At 36.5% G+C, this 21,232-nt stretch overlaps 1 protein-coding gene across 19 annotated transcripts in view; it reads left to right on the top strand.

Annotated features, from left to right (window-relative positions):
• Positions 1–21,232, top strand: part of MPDZ (multiple PDZ domain crumbs cell polarity complex component) — a 97,325-nt gene that overhangs the window by 56,510 nt on the left and 19,583 nt on the right. For 12 of the 19 annotated variants that reach the window (XM_087957678.1, XM_087957688.1, XM_087957689.1 and 9 more), the window contains 16 exons: positions 2,431–2,523; positions 3,577–3,754; positions 5,537–5,647; positions 6,482–6,565; positions 10,486–10,587; positions 12,814–12,976; positions 13,419–13,615; positions 15,517–15,608; positions 15,888–15,978; positions 16,178–16,258; positions 17,080–17,172; positions 17,251–17,325; positions 17,745–17,931; positions 19,280–19,425; positions 20,513–20,596; positions 20,748–20,941. In XM_087957678.1, coding sequence (XP_087813804.1) covers positions 2,431–2,523; positions 3,577–3,754; positions 5,537–5,647; positions 6,482–6,565; positions 10,486–10,587; positions 12,814–12,976; positions 13,419–13,615; positions 15,517–15,608; positions 15,888–15,978; positions 16,178–16,258; positions 17,080–17,172; positions 17,251–17,325; positions 17,745–17,931; positions 19,280–19,425; positions 20,513–20,596; positions 20,748–20,941 — 1,971 coding nt within the window. The remainder of the gene's footprint in view (positions 1–2,430; positions 2,524–3,576; positions 3,755–5,536; positions 5,648–6,481; positions 6,566–10,485; positions 10,588–12,813; positions 12,977–13,418; positions 13,616–15,516; positions 15,609–15,887; positions 15,979–16,177; positions 16,259–17,079; positions 17,173–17,250; positions 17,326–17,744; positions 17,932–19,279; positions 19,426–20,512; positions 20,597–20,747; positions 20,942–21,232) is intronic. The other 7 variants (XM_087957690.1, XM_087957693.1, XM_087957695.1 and 4 more) reach the window with 3 other exon arrangements.

Consider the following 21,232-nt stretch of genomic DNA (forward strand, 5'->3'; position numbering starts at 1 on the left):
GGTACCGGTCCGCGGCCCGGTGGTTGGGGACCCCTGATTTAGAGTACTGTACTATTAATAAAAACAACTCCTTTTGCTTTAATGCAGTCCATCCATGAATAGAAAACACTATCCATGAATGGATTAAAAAAAAAAACACGCATTGATGTTGATTGGAAAAATACAAATTTGCTTGTTTTTTTCTTTTGGGGAGTGGAGGGAAAGGTTGGGTTATAAGTATTTATTCTAAATAAGGGACCAAAAAATGCAGGCGACGGAATATTGCAAGCTAATCATTTGTGTCCAAAAGTATTTATGGTATATTGACCCCCAATTCAACAGTTTGACTGTGGGAAAGGGGGTGTCTCTTCTTGCCAATTGTTCATTAAATTGGAGAGTATATCACCAGACCTGCTACTATTATTTGCATGATGATGTCATTATGCAAATTAAATCACTTGCATCAATTTAATCTATTTGACTAACAATGGTGTTATTCAAATGATCTATATTGATACTACTGATGTGAATCACTTCCAAAATTCGGTCTATTTCATGCAAAGTCCATTTTATCAACATTTCTGCAATATCCTGGCTGCTACTTTACCTGGAGCTTCAGCAAATGTTTATACTATATTGACTTCTAAATTTCTGAGACAAATGCAATATGCACTGATGATGTTTTGCATGACATCTGTTAGAAAGAACCACCCAATAAATTCCCAGTAATTCTACTTCATTACTAAATGACAAGTGTCTAAGCCTAACAGATGTATAGAGGATAATTTAGGTCTTTCTGTGGGATCTTGCAAATCTAATTCCTATTGAAATTGCCCAAGATGTCACTTTACAAGGGGGTGGGGGGAGGGTTGTTACATTCATGTAAGTAGTGAGCATGGTTCTATAATTGCTGGAGGGAGTAGGGAGATATATCAAAGTCAAAGCATCATTAGGTAGTTTCATTATTTGTCCCACTTTATGGAAACTAGACAATCATGAAGCCCTAGTCCATTCTCAGTAGGAATGCACCATATGTTTCATTTCACTTTCACATTTATTCAGTAGACATAGAAAAACAGTGAATTTACGCTAAATAGTCTGTAATATGTGTGCAGTTTCTAATAGACCTGCCCACATTCCCCTGCTCCTTTTTATGCATTGCCATGAAGGTGAGAAACAGACGGTATGTCCTGGTTCTTGTATTGTACTAAGGTAAGGCTTGATTTGCAATTGGTTTTACAGATCATGCTTAACCATAAATGCCTAATTGGATTAATTGAGTATGCTAAATTAAAATCATGCAAATTACGGGGAGGCTTAGCTTAGTGTCTACATTCAGATTAGATGTATTAGAAACTTTCATGTAATCCCAAATTACCAGATGGAGTTTCCTGCCTTTGGAAAGTATGAAAAAGTTTTCTGGGGCATAAAAATTGGATTTCTTCCACATATGGATTGAAACATGAGGAAGAACATGAACAAAAAGTTCTATTAAGCTAGTCTGGATTTATATTTTGGGAAGCATAGTCAACAGTTTTTATAGAGGATGTCTGAAATTCAGATGAGACACAGTATTTGTTTTTGCACTGGGACAGAAATCTAGCTGCTATTCTGCAATATATCTCTTAACAGAACCACCTATAGATTAAATATACATTAATTAATTAGAAATGCTACCTTGGAAAATTCTGTGGGTGGAATTCAGTGATATGATACGTTTATCATAATTTCTCTCTCAAAAAAAACCCAACCCTCCCTGAGCAGATTTTGAGGTCTTTCAGGGGGCTGTATGGAAAGGTGAAAGAAAGAAATCAGATTATGCTCTGGGGGTAAAGATTATTATTTCCTACTTTCATTGGAACTCTTTAACCTTTGTTTTCCAATGTCAACCTTCCTCCAAACTTCCAAAAACCTATTCTTTAAAATCTGGCAGCTACGAAGTGTTGTAAGCTTCGATTTGGAAAAAATGAACAAACAACCTTCATCTCCATATAGCCATATAATCTTGGAAATGCGTTTGGATCATGTATATTGAGGCATTTGGAGATTTGATCCCAGCCAATATCATATGGGATCACAAGGCAGAATAGAAACAGTGCTGATGTTTTCATTTTGATTTGTATCTATCTTTTAACATTGTTTGCATTGATAAATCTCAGGGTGTTTTTTGGTTATGTATTCTATCTTTGTATAATTTCAGGACTGGACTAGCTGATCTTATTTTATTTCGCTGTCCTATGATCCTTTAATATTATTGTTGCCTTGTTTTATACCCATGTTGTTATCATTGTTCTATTATTATCCCCAACATACGTTTCTGTTTGTTACAGCTTTTTAAAGTTTTATTGTGCTATTTGCCAGTCCTTCTAATTTTCTCAAAATATTAAAAGAACTGTTTTGGGGAATCATCTTAATTTCTTTTGATACAGAGTAATGTTTATTTACTTGCAGAGATATTCCAGAACTACCGGAACGAGAAGAAGGAGAAGGAGAAGAAAGTGAGCTTCAGAACACAGGCTACAGTAACTGGAATCAACCAAGACGGTGTGTTCAGAGCTAACCTTCTGACTAGAGCCCAGTTTTAAAGTTTTAAAGGGGAATACATGTAGTCCTCAACTTACAACCATTCGTTAATGACTGTTCAAATTTACAATGGCACTGAAAAACGTAACTGATGATCATTTTTCACATGACCCTTGCAAGCGTCCCCATGGTGACATGATCCAAATTCGGATGCTTGGCAACTGGCAGTATTTATGAAGATTGCAGTGTCCCGGGGTCATGTGATCAACTTTTGCAGCCTTTTGACAAGCAATGGGGAAGCAAAATTCACTTAACAATCCATATTACTAACTTAACAATTGCAGTGATTCACTTAACATTTGTGGCAAGAGGAGACCATAAAATGGGACAAAACTCATTTAAGAACTGACTTGCCTAGCAAAGGGAATTTTGGGGCTCAGTTGTGGTCATAAATAGAGGACTATCAAAATTGTGAGTCTGAGGCAACCTGTTTGCTTGAAAGAGCTTCAGAATGAAACTTTGTAGAGCCATGGGGAAGTTTACCTGAAAAACAAGTTGAGAACCTTCCGGTGTACTATTAGCAATGCTCTCCTCGTACTATTAGCAATGCTCTTTACAGGAGTTGCTAATAGAATCTTCCTAAAATATACAGTAAAGATTGCTGAATGGAATGTACTGTTAAAGAACATAGTGTTGAAGAGCCAGTTTGTTGTAGTGAATAAGACACTAGGCCAGAAATCAGGACAGTGTGAGTTGTAGCTTACTTTAGGCATGAAAACTTACTTGGTCCAGTCATCCTCTCTCAGCCCAACTCATCTCAGGTTTGTTGTTGTGAAGAAAATAGGAGGAAATAGGAGCACTAGGCATGTTCACCATCTTAAATTATTTATAAAAAAAATAAAGGCAAGATAAAAATAAATAAAAACAACAATAATTAAACGAAGTGTACCTCAAGGTCCGTAGCGTGCTGCCATTTTAATTTTAAGCATCTAGGCTTTCCTAATTAGTAAAATCCTTTTTTCCTGACCTAAGTGCACCTCAGTCCATTTATTTTATGTTGGTTTGTCATTGTAGGGTTGAGCTCTGGAGAGAGCCTAGCAAGTCCCTGGGAATCAGCATTGTTGGTGGAAGAGGTATGGGAAGTCGTCTGAACAATGGTGAAGTTATGAGAGGAATCTTCATCAAACACATCCTCGAAGACAGCCCTGCAGGCAAAAATGGAACTTTAAAAACAGGAGATAGAATTGTGGAGGTATTATGCTGATTTCCATTTTTAAAATGAGCTTAGAACTGATGGGGAACTATGGCCCCTTTAAGGCTGCCTCAGGAATTCTGGGAGTTGAAGTCCACAAGTCATAAAAGGGATCCCAGTTTCTGGCTTAGAATGTAACAATGTTTTTGCACATTTCTGAGCAAAACTTTATTTTTGTAAGAATCTTGGTCTCTAAAAGTAAATGAAAATCATATGGCATAACTGATTGGCTTATAATGTACTTGAATAAAAAGTTTTCATTCGGTCAACTCTGTTATTTCCACTTTGCAAAAAAAAAAAAAAAAAAAATGACATCAGGACTCAAAATGAGGACAAAGAGCATTTTAATTTTTCAGGACATTTGATCACAAATGTGAAGGTGCCTGTTTTACAACAACCAAACTACACTAGCAGTATAGAGCAGGAGACTGCCGAACATAACATATATCAAAAGGCTTCAGGCCTTTTCGGTCTTCACAAACACAGTGGTGTTTGACATTACAATTACTAATTGATGAGGTACTTGAAATATGTCTCATATGTAACCTGCATCTGCATAACCATCCTTTTGTCCTTCATTCCCTTTTTAAAATTCCACATCAATTGAATCACCCATGTATCGGGTGAACTGAGGTACAGCTCATGAAAGTTTATATCTTTTATTAAAAATTGATAGTCTGAAAAGATGCTCAATAAAGGAACATATTTTTAGTTCATATTTGAAATGAGGGGTCCTTGGTACTGTCTTGAGGTTGGTACCCCATTCCTTACTAACACTGGTGATATTGCCAACTTTTGGTAGTGAGACATCTGCAGGAAAGCAACCAGTTCTGAAAAGATACTACCAGTCTCCTGATTTTGGGCTACTGTATGCTAACATGGTTCTCCTTCTACAATACTAACAAAATAATCTTATTGTCTTCAGATACCAGAACAGATTTCAAACATTTGTTTTGAAGAATTTCACAGTTGAAGGGGTCTTTTCAGAAAACAGAATAAATTAATAAAAAATAAATACACTGTATAGTACCATCTCACTTTTAAAAATACCCAATGTTATTTTATTAGAGATGTGCTTACAACAGTGAAATACATAAAAACAATCTTGATTGGAAAGGATGAATTATTTATCATTCACTTCCAAAGGTACTTTAGAGATTATGTCCACTGCCATGTTTTTTGATTCTGAAACATTTACTAAGAGAGTACAAATATCAGTAATGTGGATTTATCATACAAAATGATGTGTAGAATCCATTGAGGGTTTTATTTAAAAAAAAAACCTCTTCATATTCCTCTATGTTACTACATTTTAGACAAGCCTTGTTATATATGTAATATTGCAGATTTATGCCAGGTTCATGCCAAAGACTTTGGATAGTCTTGAATTTAAGTTCATCCTAGATTCCAAACAAAAATTAAAATTATGTTATGTTTAACAGCCAGTGAATTCAGAGTCTAATTTAAGCTCCATCTCTGAACCACTAAAGATACAAATTAAATTTCCAGAAATAAAACAATGTTAAATTATAACTTACAATAATTACTTCCACTCTCATAGTATATCCTGAAAATTGTAGCCTGTGGTGTTCATGCATAATAATATGATCTTGCTAAATAATGAAATGCTGCATAGGAGGGACTGAAATTTAGAAAGGACTGGCTACAGATTTTTGTTTGTTTGTTTACATAAAACAGAAAAATATGTATAATTTTAAGACATTTCTCCATCATTTTTAGCTACGTGTACCATCATATTAAGCTTAGGACTTACATTTTCAGGTGGATGGAATAAATCTCAGAGATGCAAGCCACGAGCAAGCTGTGGAAGCCATTAGAAGAGCAGGCAACCCAGTAGTCTTCACGGTACAGAGCATTATAAGCAAACCAAGGGTAAGCATACAAAGAGAGGGGAAAAAAAGATATGTAGAACCATATATATGCATCCAAAGTTAAGCATTTATTCCAAATTTTGTTTAAGCTTAGGAGAACTGAGGTTTCGCTTTCTAAATCTTACGTCATCTACAAAGCTAAGAGCAGAATTAGTTGAGGTTGCAATTAATCCTTGGTTTTGTGGTAAAAAATCTGTGTAGAAATCTGTAGATTGGAAACAAAAAATGGCACTTCAGGGGCTATCTTGTTTAATCATGCAGAAAGTTGATATAATATTTACAGGAGTATCCAATTCTGGAAGTTGAAGTCCACAAGTCTTAAAGTGGACAAAGTTGCACACCTCTGCTATCAATTATAGAGTAAGATTTTGTGGATTTTTCCATACTGTATTGCTCTGGAGATCATAATATTACTAATGCATAATATTACTAACTAAACCTGTTATATACCACATCAATACATATCCCATCTTGATGTTAGCTGTGCCTGCCAAAAAGAAAATGTGATCTGTGCAGAGGCTAAGAAATCCACATGAGGCTATATATTTGAAAGATTAATTGGTTGTCCAAATACTGCCTTCTTTTTCCTAACCATTTTCCCTGTATTTTTTCATTTTGCTGTTAAGCATAAATCAGGAGGGATAAAAAGTCTGCAGTGCAGAATCACTAAATAGCCTTCCATGAAACAACATAGCTTTTAGCCACTTTGCACAGTCATTTTAATACTATTGCTTGCATCACTTAAAACTATACTTCCTGTATGTAGATTTTTTGTTTTGTTATGGTAAGTCGCTTGTTTGATTTACTGGCTCTTTTCATAACTCTTGTTTCCCAGCCAATATCTCTTTATGGCTCTTTAGCATCCTCTGCTCCTGGTGGGCAGAAATTTAATAATCCATTTTACCATCAGTCATCACAGGTAAATAGCATGGGTGATTCTGTTGAATGTTGGTGCTTTGTATGCAGAATTAATGGGAGCTTGTGAATTTGCTGTGGCATGGGAAAATATATTTGCTTGCTGAACGTTGGTGATGTAAAAACAGTGCCTTTAGTTTGTGCTCTTTATATGAAACCCTAATTAATATCTTCTAAGGGGATTTCCAGTGTTTAGTTATAAGCAATCAACCAGAAAGCTAGCTGTATTTTCTTCTGGTAGTCACCTTTTAATGCTGCTTCATGAAATAAAAATAATAATAAGATAACTTCACAACCATAGATGGCTTTTTCGTCCATTGGAGAAAGTTAAAGCATTGTTTTATGGATATGAATGATTTTCTGTTGATCAACGAATTTTTGCAATTAACAATTTTTACTTTGCTTAAACTCAATAAAAGTCATCTTATTTTATTACATATGGCTATGCATTAAATGTATAATTTACCAAAAATGCTCAAGCTATTTTATGATGGTTCAGAGCCCTTGTAGTAACAGAAATTATCTTATTGTTTGTGTTAGACCCAACTCTCTGTGAAATTTGAACTAGCATTGTTAGTGAAAGGAGTTACATAAATGTTTATGGTGCTTATTATTTCAAATCATAGAGAGGTTCTATATTTGATAGAGCTTTGTAAATAAGGAATGATTAATGTCTGTCTGCATGCTTGTCTCTTGTGATCCTATCATTCAATGTTTCTTGCCCTTCACTATATGCTTTTAATGCTTCCACTGAAATGTGGCATGTATTTAAGGCAGGGGTCTCAAACACAATTTACCTGGGGGCCGCTGGAGGCAGAGTCTGGGTGAGGCTGGGCTGCATAATATTATACTTTATATTATACTTTATATTTATATTATACACTAATATTATACTTTCATATTACGGTGGGGGTCACAGGATATCGTCCTGCGGGCCGCAATTCGCCCGCAGGCCGCGAGAATGAGACCTCTGGTTTAAGGCATCTTGAAGTGATTCAAGTTAGGGATTTCTCTTTTTAAAAATACGCACTGTTCAATTCTCTGAAGAAAGTGATAATCTGGTTTATTTCCTGAAACTTGTTTATATACAAGCTAAAACCTTCTGCAATGAAGCAGAAGTCTTTCTTTAAAGCCTAGTGGAACATCACGGAGAGGGAAGTTTCATGTAATAATATGAATCTGCAGAGTTCAAAGTATAACATTATGTGGTATCATTGTGCAGCAGTACAATAAAACTATCAAAGAAAAAAGTACTTAGGAAAAAGAAACAATGAAAATCAGGAGTACCGTTTTCAAGAAGGAAATAATTATTCAGCGGAAAAAAAACTATGTGGTATGTTCATCACTTCAGTTTTAATGAAAATAATTCACAAAATGTATATTCTTAATTATGATCACAACACATATATATGTGATTTTCATATACAGATACTCTTAGAACAGAGCTGAGCTAAATTTTGATAGTCCCGAAAAGTGACCTGAGGACTTCCTACTACTTAACTGCAGTTGTTCTTAATATCTATACAAGAAACATCAAGTAATGCTGTCTGCCTTTTTATATATAAATATAAAAAAGCCTTTCCCCCCCTATTCATTTTAATTATCTGAGGTTTTTTTTTCATTTCTATGTTAAATTCAAACTTAATTATGTTTTTTTCTTTAAAAAATGAAATTTATTTATTAGAAGTATATCTATCTTTTGTTCATTAGCTCAAGGTAGTGTGCATTATGCTTCACTTTTTCATAGTGCCAGCAGCCTATTCAAATGTGGCATGATTAACTTCTTTCTTATTGGAGTATAAAAATATTGGGGAAGAGTGAGCAATTGCTGGCCAGCATCCCTCCTGTCAGGTTTCCAAGTGATGAAATCCATTTAAAAAGAAAAGAGCAAAGTCCACGTGCCTTTTTTTCCTGTTTAAGTATAATAATAGTTCTGGCCTGTTACCTGACAGCTGACTTTCTCTCTCTCCCCCCACCCCCTTTCAGGATTAGTGCCTTGAAAATAAAGGGAAATGTTTTAACTCAGTCTTTGAGGTTAAGGGGACTAATTTTCTTAGAGACCTTTGCTATATCATCTTCTTCTTCTTCTTCTTCTTCTTCTTCTTCTTCTTCTTCTTCTTCTTCTTCTTCTTCTTCTTCTTCTTCTTCTTCTTCTTCTTCTTCTTCTTCTTCTTCTTCTTCTTCTTCTTCTTCTTCTTCTTCTTCTTCTTCTTCTTCTTCTTCTTCCTCCTCCTCCTCCTCCTCCTCCTCCTCCTCCTCCTCCTCCTCCTCCTCCTCCTCCTCCTCCTCCCTCCCCTCCTCCCCTCCTCCTCCTCCCCTCCTCCTTCTTTGCCATTTTCTATCCACTGCAGGATGAAGGCCTCTTCTGCATGTTTCCAACCAATATGGTCCTGAGCTTTATTTTGCCAATTGAGCCCACAATGCTAGCTGATGTCATCAATCCATCTTGTTTTAGGTCTCCTTTGTGGACACTTTTATCAAATAGGATCCATTCTATGACTGCCTTGGTCCACTTGCCATAGCAAGTTCTTGCTATGTGACCAGCCCATTTCCATTTCAATTCAATTCATTTTTGTTTGTTCTCTAATCCATGTGCAGGTCTTTCTATCTTGTCTCTTTGCTGTATATCAGTAGCAATACACTTCTTATAAATTTTTTCTTTTTGGAACTTTTTAGTTGTCTTCTGCATCTTGAAGAGTAAGCATTGCTGAATCCCTTTAAGGCTTCAACATTCTCACCAGATGTAGAGCAGATAGGGTTTCCATATGCACCTTAGTGTATTTTTTTTGAAGATGGAATGTATCTCAAGATAAATAGAATGTATGCCAGCTTTGAGGCAGCTAGAACCTTACCAGTTGAATTGATGTTTGCTATCTTCTCTTAAAAACAGTGCTCCAAACATACTAAGAAATTGTCCTAAAAGTACAATGTAAGAATAAACACTAATCTTAAAAGAGAAAAATGTGCAGAAGTTTAGTTCAGCTTTATTACTTTTTTTCAAAAAAGGGAAGAAAATAAAGTGTCTGTTTTCCTATATTTTAAAGCTATAAATACATTATTTGCTGAAAAATACAGAGTCGTAGAATCAAGTCTCATTGTAGCCTTGTTGAGTTTACTTTCTTCATCTCTGTTCCTATAGTATGCGGTTTATATCACTAGTAAATAAATGTGCTAAAATTCTTGTAATGAATCTATTTTGGTCCTCATTTTAATAAGTCAGTGTAGAACAAGTAACAAATGTGCATATTTACCCAAATAGGTAAATCTAAGGGCTTATCGACATCCTGTATGGTTTAATCATCTTAAACAACAGGGTTTGCTTTATTAGGAAAATTTCAGCATAAAAATATTGATTCATAAAGCTCAAAAAAATCTCCTAATAAACAATAGTATTAAAATATTACTTTTAGAAGAAATCCCTATTTCTGTGTGGTACTTGCAGTATAATCACTGTTTCACAAATAGGTAGTCCTTGACTTACAACCATTCATTTAGTGACTGTTCAGAGTTACGATGACACTGCAAAAGTGACTTACGACTGTTTTTCACACTTACGCCTGTTGCAGTATTCCTGTGGTCACACGATCAAAACTTGGCTACTTTACAACTGGCATGTATTTATGATGGTTGCACTGTCCCTTCTGGCAAGCAAAGTCAATGAGGAAACTGTTACGGATTTTAACAACTGCGGTAACTCACTTAACATCTGTGGCAAAAAAAAAGATCGTAAAATGGGGAAAAATTCACTTAACAGCTGTCTTGCTTAGCAACAGAAATGTTGGGTTCAATTTTGGTTGCAAGTCAAGGACTATGTGTAAGCTGCCATTTGCTGTTGGGCAAATGCTGGTCACGCATGTGTGAACATGCCCTATAAATATGTGTCTTTTGATTAGCAAGTTTCTTTTCTGTTTTTATTTTTTATAGAATTTCCCTATGCCTTATCTGCAGTCCAACCCTTTCACTAAGCCTCCTGCCTTCAGCAGCACTAACCCTTTTGTTGACCCTCTGCAGTTCAACACTAACAAGGTTGGATTATTCCCATGTGTTTGTCATGGACTTGGTGAATATTTATGTGTTTATCTTTTTTTCCCTTCCTTTCCTAGACCCTCATTTAATAATAATAATGTTTCATAAGTTAGTGGTTTGCTGGAAGTGAATATTCTCCATATTGAATTATGGCCATCATGCTCATATCCCTCTCATCTCTTTCCATTGAAATTATGACATGAAGGTAGAAGAAACTTTTGATAGTTCCTGATTTATCAAAGGATGATGGTAGGTCTTATGGGAATTTTAACAAGTTGGAATTTTAAGAGTAACTTTCTAAAATGATTTGGGTTTACTTAAAGGAGAAACTTAGAGCTGAATTAATTGGCAGAATTGATGGGAGTTTTGAACAAAAGTTTCTACTTTGAATTTTGGACAAAAACATTGATAGAAATATTTTGCCTCTTCCACAAATCATATTATGCTTGTAAAAAGTTAATCTAGCAAATATTGAGTACAGTTATGTAATAGTACCATTTTACTCTCATATATCTGGAGGCTAGCATTGCAGCAGTTGTAAACAGATGTTTGTTGAATTGCTTGTAAGTGAATTGTTTGTTTAGTTAGAAATAGAAAGTTCTGTTTCTACTAGACCGATTTGATATAGAGCTAAAGGCACCAGGCTGGGAACCAGGAGGCTCTGAGTTCTAGTCCTACCTTAGCCATTAAAATTACTGGGTAACTTTGAGCCTGCCAGTCTCCTTACAGTAGCGTTTCCAAATCTTTTGGGCACCAGGAACTAGTTCTGTGGAAAGAGGTTTTTCCACAGACTGGAGGGGGCATGGTTTCATGTGCTGCCTCCATTCCACGGATGGGGCTTCGCTTGTTTGCATGGCCTGGTTTCTGTCATACCGCAGACCAGTGCTGGTCCACAGACTGGGGGTTCGGGACCCTTACCTTACAGGATTGTTGTTCTGGGAAGAATAGGAGGAAGACAAAGGAATATTGGGTATGTTCACAGCCTTGAATTCTTACAAAAATAAGAAAGGCTCCCCAGGAGCAAACTTTTGTTTGCTCCTGCCCAGTTAAGTTTTCACTGAATTTGAATAAGTCAAATTATTCAGTATATCTCTCTATCTGTCTATCTATATTACATTCCTGCATGCTCACCCTTTACTTTGACCCTATGAAAATTTCAAAGGAGTCATCTTTTCCTTCTAAACAGACCTGCTATTTTAGTGTGAGCATAAATAATGTTCATATCATACCACGAAATATTTGGGCATTCCCATGACTAAATTTATATGTGATAATGCTAATTGGAGAAAAAGCCATCAATGTCTTTTTAAAGACATAACCCCCTTTCTCAGCAGAGTTTTCCAATTTCAGACATTTTATTTCCATTCATATCTTAAGGCCTTTCCACATATTTTCCTAAGGACATGGAAATCAATTTCCAAACGTAAAATGTAAGTTCTGCAAAAGGCATCTTTTTAGTGTATTATTTATTTAAAATTTTCATGAGAAGCACTTCCAATAGTGTACACAATTGAAGAATGCTGTGTTTGTGAATCCAGCTGTGTCGCATCCATTTTGCCCTTCATTCGTGCAACCATTCAGTCAATTTATACAGCCACTCATCTCACATCAGTGACTCTGAGCAGCTCACAAAATTAAAAACCACAGCAAAATGAAATAAAATATAAATAACCATAAAACCAAATTTAAAACCATCAACACGAACAGAAAATATTTTTTTCCATTTGTGAAAACAAATTTTAAAAAATGCTCCCTGTTGATTTGCTTTTTCCATAGCAGCTCTTCTGTAATACTCTAGTATGCACTATTCATAATAGCATCTCCCCATCCATCATGAGATTCCCAAGAAGAACTCTTGATCTAAGCTAAAGCAATGTCTGTATCAGATTTCACCCCATTTACTATTTCAGAGACAATTTTTGATATAAAACGATGCAAAATCAAGAATATAGTTATCTTTTGGAGGATTCATTCATATTCCTTAACATGTTCCTGTTTGTCCAATTTCGGAATTAAAATGAAAAGTTGTAGTGGTGTGTAGGCTGAATAGACATTCATCTTCACTGAATTTGATTTGCAGTTTCCGTCTTGTTTGCATTTTATTCTACTGTTGCTGTGTATTTTAACTTCAAAGTCCTGGGTTTTTCTTTTTCATCATCCCATGCATTTTTATTGGCCATAATTCCTCTGTCTCCTCAAACACTGTGTTTTTCTTACTCCCCACAGGCATCCAGTCAGTCAGATTCAGAGCCAGAAAAAAAACCATCCTGTAATCTGCCCTTGCCTCCTCCTTCAGTATTTCCAGCAATGAGCAGTGAAATTGTACTGCAGTCCTCTAACAATCACCTGGAAGATTTGGATAAGGAGGATGAGTTTGGATACAGTTGGAGTAAGTTACCTCTTTATCTGCAGTGTGATGTTTTCAGTAGTTTTTCTTTTAATATGCTTGAGTAGAATCTGTGGTCAAATATAAGTTTCGTTGTTTCCTTGTGCTGTAAGCATTCAATCTGGGCCACAAGGCTTTAATATAATTGTGCTTCATGTGTAACGCAGGAATGATTGTGATTGTTGTTTAAAAAATATTCCTAAAAGTAGCACATAAATAGAGAAAGTATCTTTATAATGAAAGGAATGATTCTCACTTTCCTGTTTCAAAAAAATGAAGTGGCTGAGGCATGCCTTTTTCTAAGTTTGGCAAGTGAATACAAACATAAATTCATTCTTGAATTGTTTTTGTAAGCTTGAGTTGAAGTTAGGGCTATTGAATTCCAAAGTTTTGGATTCGATTTTGACTTCGCCGCCCTTTTGAATTTTGCTCTCTTTATACTTAGGGAAAATCAGTCACCAGTACGGGAATCTGTCAGGAGATCTGCACATGATAGAACTGGAGAAAGGGAAGACTGGATTAGGACTCAGCCTGGCTGGGAACAAAGACAGATCCAAAATGAGTGTCTTTGTAGTGGGCATTGATCCAAACGGAGCAGCTGGAAGAGATGGAAGGCTGCAGATTGGAGACGAGTTACTGGAAGTAAGTGTCTAATAGACTTCAATGACCTTAAGGACAGAAGAACAATTAATTCAAAACAATGAATTGGTATAAAATGTAGGGTTTAATTAAAACAACATTATTTTCATCAGTATGTCCCTTCTTTATATAAATTGTACCTAGAACTAAGGTTGTAGACTATAAAATGTGACTTACAGATTGCATATTATAGCATACAAAGACTGGTTTTTATTATTTTTGTTGTGATGCTTTGGTTTGCTTCTTGAGCATTAACAGAGAGAGGATCCTTTCGTTCCCTTGCTTATCTTCTGGAACAGTGTTCTCGCAGAAATTTGTATGGGTCTTGTGTGCCTTGGTTTAAAAAGCTGTTAAAATAGCAATAGCACTTAGATTTATAAACTGTTCCATAGTGCTTTACAACACTCTCTGGGAGGTTTACAATGTCAGCATATTGACAATCTGGATCCTTGTTTTACCGACTTTGGAAGGATGGAAAGCTGAATCAATCTTGATCTCTGTCAGGATCAAACTCTAGGCCCGTGATGGCGAACCTATGCCACGTGTGCCAGAAGTGGCATGCAGAGCCATCTCTCTGGGCATGTCATCCGTCATCCGTTGCTTTTCTGGGTTCTGGTGTGCGTATGCGCATCAGCCAGCTGGTTTTTGTGCGCGGGACCTCCAGAAACTGGAATAGCAGCTCCCTGGCATGCCTGCATGTGCTAGCCAGCTGGTCTTTATGCACACAGGAGTGCCGTAAACTGGAAGACCAACTCCCCAGCAAGCAAATGTGCACTGGCCATCTGGTCTTTGCATGCACATGCATGTTAGAAATCGGAAGAGCAGATGTGCACCAGAAGCTAAGTTTCTGGTTTCCGGCACTCCACATGTGGTCAGGGAGCTGCTCTTCCAGTTTCTGGCGCTTGTGTGCACTCCATTTTGGCACTCAATGCCAAAAAGGTTTGCCACCACTGCTCTAGGCTGTGGACATAGTTTGTCTGCAATACTGCATTCTAACTATTGCACCATCAAACATTACTTTTCTTATGCATATCCCAGGATAATGTTGCAGGATTCCTTCCTTCCTTCCTTCCTTCCTTCCTTCCTTCCTTCCTCCCTTCCTTCCTCCCTCCCTACCTCCCTCCCTCCCTCCCTCCCTCCTCCCTCCCTCCCTCCCTGGTCAAAGAGTTAAAAGAAAATAGAATACAGCAGTTAGGAAGGCATGAAAATAATCTTTGTGGGTCCAAAGATTTCATGTATATCTACAAATTATACCTTGGACATTGATGATGTATAGAATGGGGCCTTTACAAAAAAAAAATCTTAAACAACAGGCATGAGGATAGTTCAAAGGCAACCTCCATAACAGACTTTGTAGAGAAGAGGAATTGTTCTTTTATATTTGTGCTGCCAGAAGCAGTTCTGTCAACAGAACTTTGGAATACGTTTGGTATTAACTTAAAGATGATTAAACTTGGAAATTTAAGCAAAATATTCAGACATTCTTGTGCAGCTATAAATTAGTCTGATTGCAAATCTTTTTGCCATTATTGGTATTTATCAGTCTGCTCCTCCATGCCTTTGTTTTCATTTGGCAAAAAATAAGTTATGAATTATTAGTAAAAATTAATGATGGTGTTCTCAATGTCAGCCAAACCACTGCAATCAAGCAAAGGGCGTTTTCCAATCCAAGAGAGAGGCCAGTACAAACCAACAGCTGTTAGGATTTTGATAACAGGGAAAATAATAAATATTGCAGGATTAGTATCCACAATGGAATGGCTGAAGAACAATATTAATTAGTGAACAATTATAATTAGTCACTGAATCAATTATAACAATAATCAGCTTTGCATGTGAAAGAATTGATTTGGGGAAAAAATAATGAAATGTGTATTCTTGTCTATTTGTGCCATGCTGATCAGATAAATGGACAAGTTCTGTATGGAAAAACACATCAGAATGCATCTTCAATCATCAAATGTGCACCTTCTAAAGTAAAAATAATCTTTATCAGGTAAGAAATGTTTAGTATTTTAATCTTTTAGTCTTGTCTCAGTTCATCTTTCAGATAATGGGAAGGGCATCAAAGCATTGCTAAAGGTTTTCTTGAATTACATATATACCTTTTTTCAGAATTGCAGGTATTAACTTTGGAGTCCCTCTGGACTTAAATCAATAAATAAATAATGTAGATTTTTTTTATTAAAAAGTTATTATTTAGATATTAAAAGCTTAAAGAAAACCTTCAACATCAGTTCTATAGTATTAAACTTGTATGCTTTTTGTATGATAGAAACAAAGGTGCTATCCATCAGATGGCTATTTGTCCTGGTAAATCACTGGCATCAGAATCTTCATCTTCAGGGATGGTTCAGCACGAAGAGGTACAATGCATATTTAATATTCATCTTAATTTAGTAATTGAAAAAATTGCTACTTGTAATGTTTTTCATTGAAAATAATCAAAAGGCAGACCCAGTTTTAGTTTAGAAGTAACTTCATAGAGATACTTTGAGTGAATTTAAACGTGGTTCTTTTATAGCTGTTGTAAATATATATTTTTAACATATTTATTTTGTTTAGGGGGAAGTGAACACTTCAAGCTCTAATTTACCAATAGATCTGACTTTATATAAGAATGTTCAAAATGTGGAACTGCCTAAGGTAAATACGTGCATTTATGTTCTGTTTGTATCTCTGTAGTCTTAAATCAATTTCTGGCAGAAAGTTTCTTTTATTCTGATGCAAAAGGTACAAATGAGATAAACCGCCTCACATTTTATTTATGTATTTATTTACACACAGAGAGTGGTGGAATTCAGTCAGTTCGCACCAGTTCAAATGAACCGATTGTTAAATTACCACCACCACCACCTTGCTATCAAAGTGGATCCTGGGCGCTGCACTGCAATGAAGAAATGGGCAACAGAGTGTCCGGTGCGAGGAAAGGAGAAGAACGCTTTCCCTCTTTCTTCTCCCTGTTCCTCCTCCTTCCCTCATGCTGTTCTCTCTGTCTCCCTTTTCTCCATTGCAGCATAGCGCCCAGGATCCACTTTGATAGTGTGCGTGTATGTGTGTGTGTGTGTGTAATAACCTGTTCACCCAGGGTCAGGATGGCCATCATGGGAGGCTCGCCCCCGCTTGCGTGGTGCAGCTGGAGGACGCGGGTGGGCTACGCCTCCATGACAGCTAACCTGACCCTGGGTGAACCAGTTGTTCAATTATTTGAATCCCACCACTGCATACAGAGATACCTAGATATGAGTAAGCAACCACGAAAACATTGTTTAATGTGCTTAAATTTCACAAATGCTTTTTAAGTTTCTGAGAAATGTAAAACCTAAAGTGAATATCTGTATATTAGTTTGAAAATTTTAGTTTAAATTTTTATTTATGTAGAATTTGCTAAGACAGAATTCCTAAAGTATCATTTTGTCATTGGTTAAACTCTTTAATAATGGTAGTTGCCCTTTGTGATTCTTTAGGATCAAGGTGGCATAGGTATTGCTATTGGTGAAGAAGATACACTTAATGGTGTAGTTATTCAGAACTTAACAGATCATGGCGCAGCAGGAAAGGTAAACTTGACACTGAAGATGATAAAAATTTACATTTCCTCCTCCTTGACTTGTGTTAATGTATTTATTTGATTTCAGGATGGCCGAATTAAGGTTGGAGATCAAATTCTAGCAGTGGATGATGAAGTTGTTGTGGGCTATCCTATAGAAAAGGTAATTGAGCAATGACTGACTACCCTAGGCAACTTTTGAAGATTTTTTTTTTTATCATAAGCTGAAACACTTCATTATATATTTTATTTTCATTTATCAAAACTTTTGGCTGCCAATCTTATCACAGGATAACTCTGGGCAGCTTATATGTTAAAAAGGATAAAAAACAGGGATATAAAAACATGCATATAAAATAAAATACTATAGAAATATAAATTATCAACTCTAACTAAAAGATGGGAAGAGAGATAGTAGGATGAGCCGGAGGGCATGTGGAATTTAAAAACTTTCTATGGGACTAGGATTGTAGCATTGTTCAATTTTTAAAATTCAATTCCTATCTCACATTTCATTGAAGACTGGGGATGGTAATTTGTCTTGTTCAATATTTCTTATGATCTGTTTGTTATTTCATCAAGTTTATCAGTTTGCTGAAAACATCAAAGCCCAATGTGAAACTCACTATTAGTTCAGTTGAACCGGAAGGTCTGGCAGTTCCCCAGCCACTATTATCAACTTACAGCACCACTTTGAGCGAGGGAACCAATATCCAGCCATCACAGATTGTCCCATCATCTGAGTCACCAGAACCAGAGTTAATTAAAAGTAAGAATTTTCATTTACTCCATGTTAGAAAAAAGTGCACTGTGTTCATATCAATGTGTATGTATGCGCATAAACACATCAAATATTGAATCAGCCATTAGCCTATACCCTTGATGATGAACCTATGCCACGCGTGCTCGAAGTGGCAAGTTGCTCTTCTGGGTTCCGGGTTTGGTCTTCATGCACGCAGGAGTGCCAGAAACCGGAAGAGCAGCTCCCCAGTGCACATGCACGCACCGGCCGGCTGGTCTTTGCACGCACGGGAAGCAGCACCCCAGCTGGTCTTTGCGCACGCATGCTTGTTAGAAACCAGAAGACCAGGTGGTCGGCGCACGCATGGGAAGCTAAACTTCCGGTTTTCAGTGCTCCCATGCGTGTGCGGCAGGGAGCTGCTCAACCAGTTTGGGGCATGCACTCCCGTTTCAGCACTCGGTGCCAAAAAGATTCGCCACCATTGACCTATACATCTTTGACTTGGTACCTCAAATGTCCTCCTTTGTAAGATTTAAGCAAATTATGTAGAAATCAATATGTTCCTTTTGGCCAGTGTATTGTGTTTTAATTTTCTTTCCCTTTCTTCTTTTTGGCCTTTTTGGTTCAGGTAATCTTCAACTTGTGACCACAATTGAGCCCAAAATTTCTGTTGCTAAGCAAGACAGTTGTTTTTTACGACCTTTCTTGCCACATCTGTTAAGTGAATCACTGCAGTTGTTAAGTTAGTAACACATTTGTTTAGTGAAACTGGCATCCCCATTGACTTTGCCGGTCAGAAGGTTGCAAAACGAGATCATACAACTTCCGACATTGCAACCGTCATAAATATGAGTTAGTTGTCAAGCGTCTGAATTTGGATCGTGCTCATGGAAATGCTGCAATGGTCATAAGTATGAAAAATGGTCATAAGTCACTTTTTTCAATGCCGTAACTTTGAACAAACTGTTGTAAGTGGAGGACTATCTTTATAATTAACTAATTGTTAAGTAGTAATATTCGTATGATCATTAAATGCATTCAACTGTAATTATCACTGGATTTGTTTCATGGTCAACCATGGCTCTGTCACAGTATGAGATACATTATTATACTACTGTGCTGAAATACTGCAGAAGTATACCTGAAAGACGGTTTTCATTTAAAATGAAAACTTTATTGAGAAGTGTACACCTTACACTTGTTGATGTTCTGGTATATCCTAATTCTACTGAGGACATATGTATCCATGGACTTAATAAATCCCAAGTTATGTGGTAGCTACTCTCAATGTGGCTTGTAAAGTGGTACTCTTGATGTAAAACAAGGTATCTTAGAATCATAGATTATAACCAGTTCCTCTAATTTGTGTTTTTAGATTCAAGCAGGTCTTCAACTCCAGCTATGTTAACTTCTGACCCAGCCACTTGTCCAATCATCCCAGGTTATGAAACAACAATCAGTATCTCCAAGGGACGTACTGGTCTAGGATTGAGCATTGTGGGAGGAGCTGACACATTACTGGTGGGTAAAAATAGCTTTTGTAACTCGTATACAATCTGTGGTTAACATTTCTAACACAAAAAGCAATGTCCCCTTGAATGTAACAGCACTTATTCTCAGATATTTGGATGTAAGATTAAACTTTGAGACCTATATAAAGTGACTTGAATAATGCATTCAAATACAAGGTATATTATTGGAAGTAAATTTAAACCCACAAGTGCATAAATCACTAATACAGTAAAAATTACACATCTCTGTTACAGTTCGTTCCTATTCATTCCTAGCTGTATTAAATATGTTTTTGAATTCATAAGTTACTGAAGTTTTTAAAGTTTAGATTTTTTTCTTCTTTTTATCATATTCTAACAGTTTCTTGTCAATGTTTCTTATTTTTTGTGTATAATTTTTCTGTAATGTTATGTTAAATGTTCTGATTTGTACTATTCATTAAGACGTACATAATTAAGGTCTCAAGGAGGCCCAATGGTCTAATGGTTAAGACACTGAGCTTGTTGGCCAGAAGGTTGGCAGTTTGAGATTCAAGTACCCTGTGACAGGTTGAGTTTCTATTACTTGCCTCAGCTCTTGCCAACCTAGCAATTCGAAAGCATGCAAATGCGAGTAGATAAATAGGTACCACTTTAGTGGGAAGGTAACAGTGTTCTGCATGCTTTGATATACAGTCATGCTGCCCACATGATCGTGGAAGCATCTTTGGACATTGCTGGCTCCCTTGGGTAGGAAACAGAAATTAATACTCTCACATAGAGTTGGATGTGACTGAAGAAACCTATCCCTTTTTTAAAATTAAGATCTTATTTCTCTTTCTCCCCCCCACCCCTTCTTGGTGCATTTCCATCTTTTGTTTCTAATCATATACTGTAGCATAGGACAGTTGAAATCCACAAGTCTTAAAGTTGCCAAGGTTGGAGAGCCCTGGCATAGGAAACCTATTTAAAAATACATTTGCATAGAGACTTCTGAATCTTAATATGTGTGTGCGTGTGTTTTCCTACGTTCAAAATCTTTTCTTTTCCTTAAGATAGTTGCAATACATGGTAAAGAAGTCTTAACAAGTCAGTGACAGAATCTTTCAAATCTACAGGGAGCAATTATTATCCACGAAGTCTATGAAGAAGGAGCAGCATCCAAAGATGGAAGACTCTGGGCGGGTGATCAAATCTTAGAGGTACCGTATTGAACATTATACAACTTACGGTATCCTTCTGTGTAGAAAATAGAAATGATTGGGGAGGGGTGGAGAAAGGCAGTTGTGGAGACCTATGTCATTTTTGTAGTCAGCGATCTATGTATTCAGCATTCATCATCTCTTCGTTTAGGTGAATGGTATTGACCTAAGGAATGCAACGCATGATGAAGCTATAAATGTTCTCAGACAGACACCACAGAAAGTCCGCCTGACTGTTTACAGGGATGAAGCCCAATATAAAGAAGAAGACATGTATGATGTACTGAGTATTGAATTACAAAAGAAACCAGGCAAAGGACTTGGATTAAGTATTGTTGGGAAAAGGTAGGTACAGAGAGGATCTTCTGAAACTCTTACCGACTATAGTTTGTTGCCAAAAATAAGGTTTCTAAGAAAAGGCAACCCAACTAAATAGTAGGTGTTGGGTTTTAGTTTCAGTGTACTCTTGGCTTCCTGTTTAATTCTCAGTTACTTTCTGTATTAAAAAAATATATTTTCAGATCAACCCAATAAAACAGCTTATTAGGGGATTTATTTGCTAGGAGTGCATACAAAGCAGAAAATACATGTTATAATGTGGATGAAACAGACACAGTGTGTGGCTTAAAGGTTCAG

This window comes from Notechis scutatus, chromosome 2 (genome assembly GCF_049901735.1).
Source record: "Notechis scutatus isolate UNSWTSFEM ecotype Mainland chromosome 2, rNotScu1.2, whole genome shotgun sequence".
Lineage (NCBI taxonomy): Eukaryota > Metazoa > Chordata > Lepidosauria > Squamata > Elapidae > Notechis > Notechis scutatus.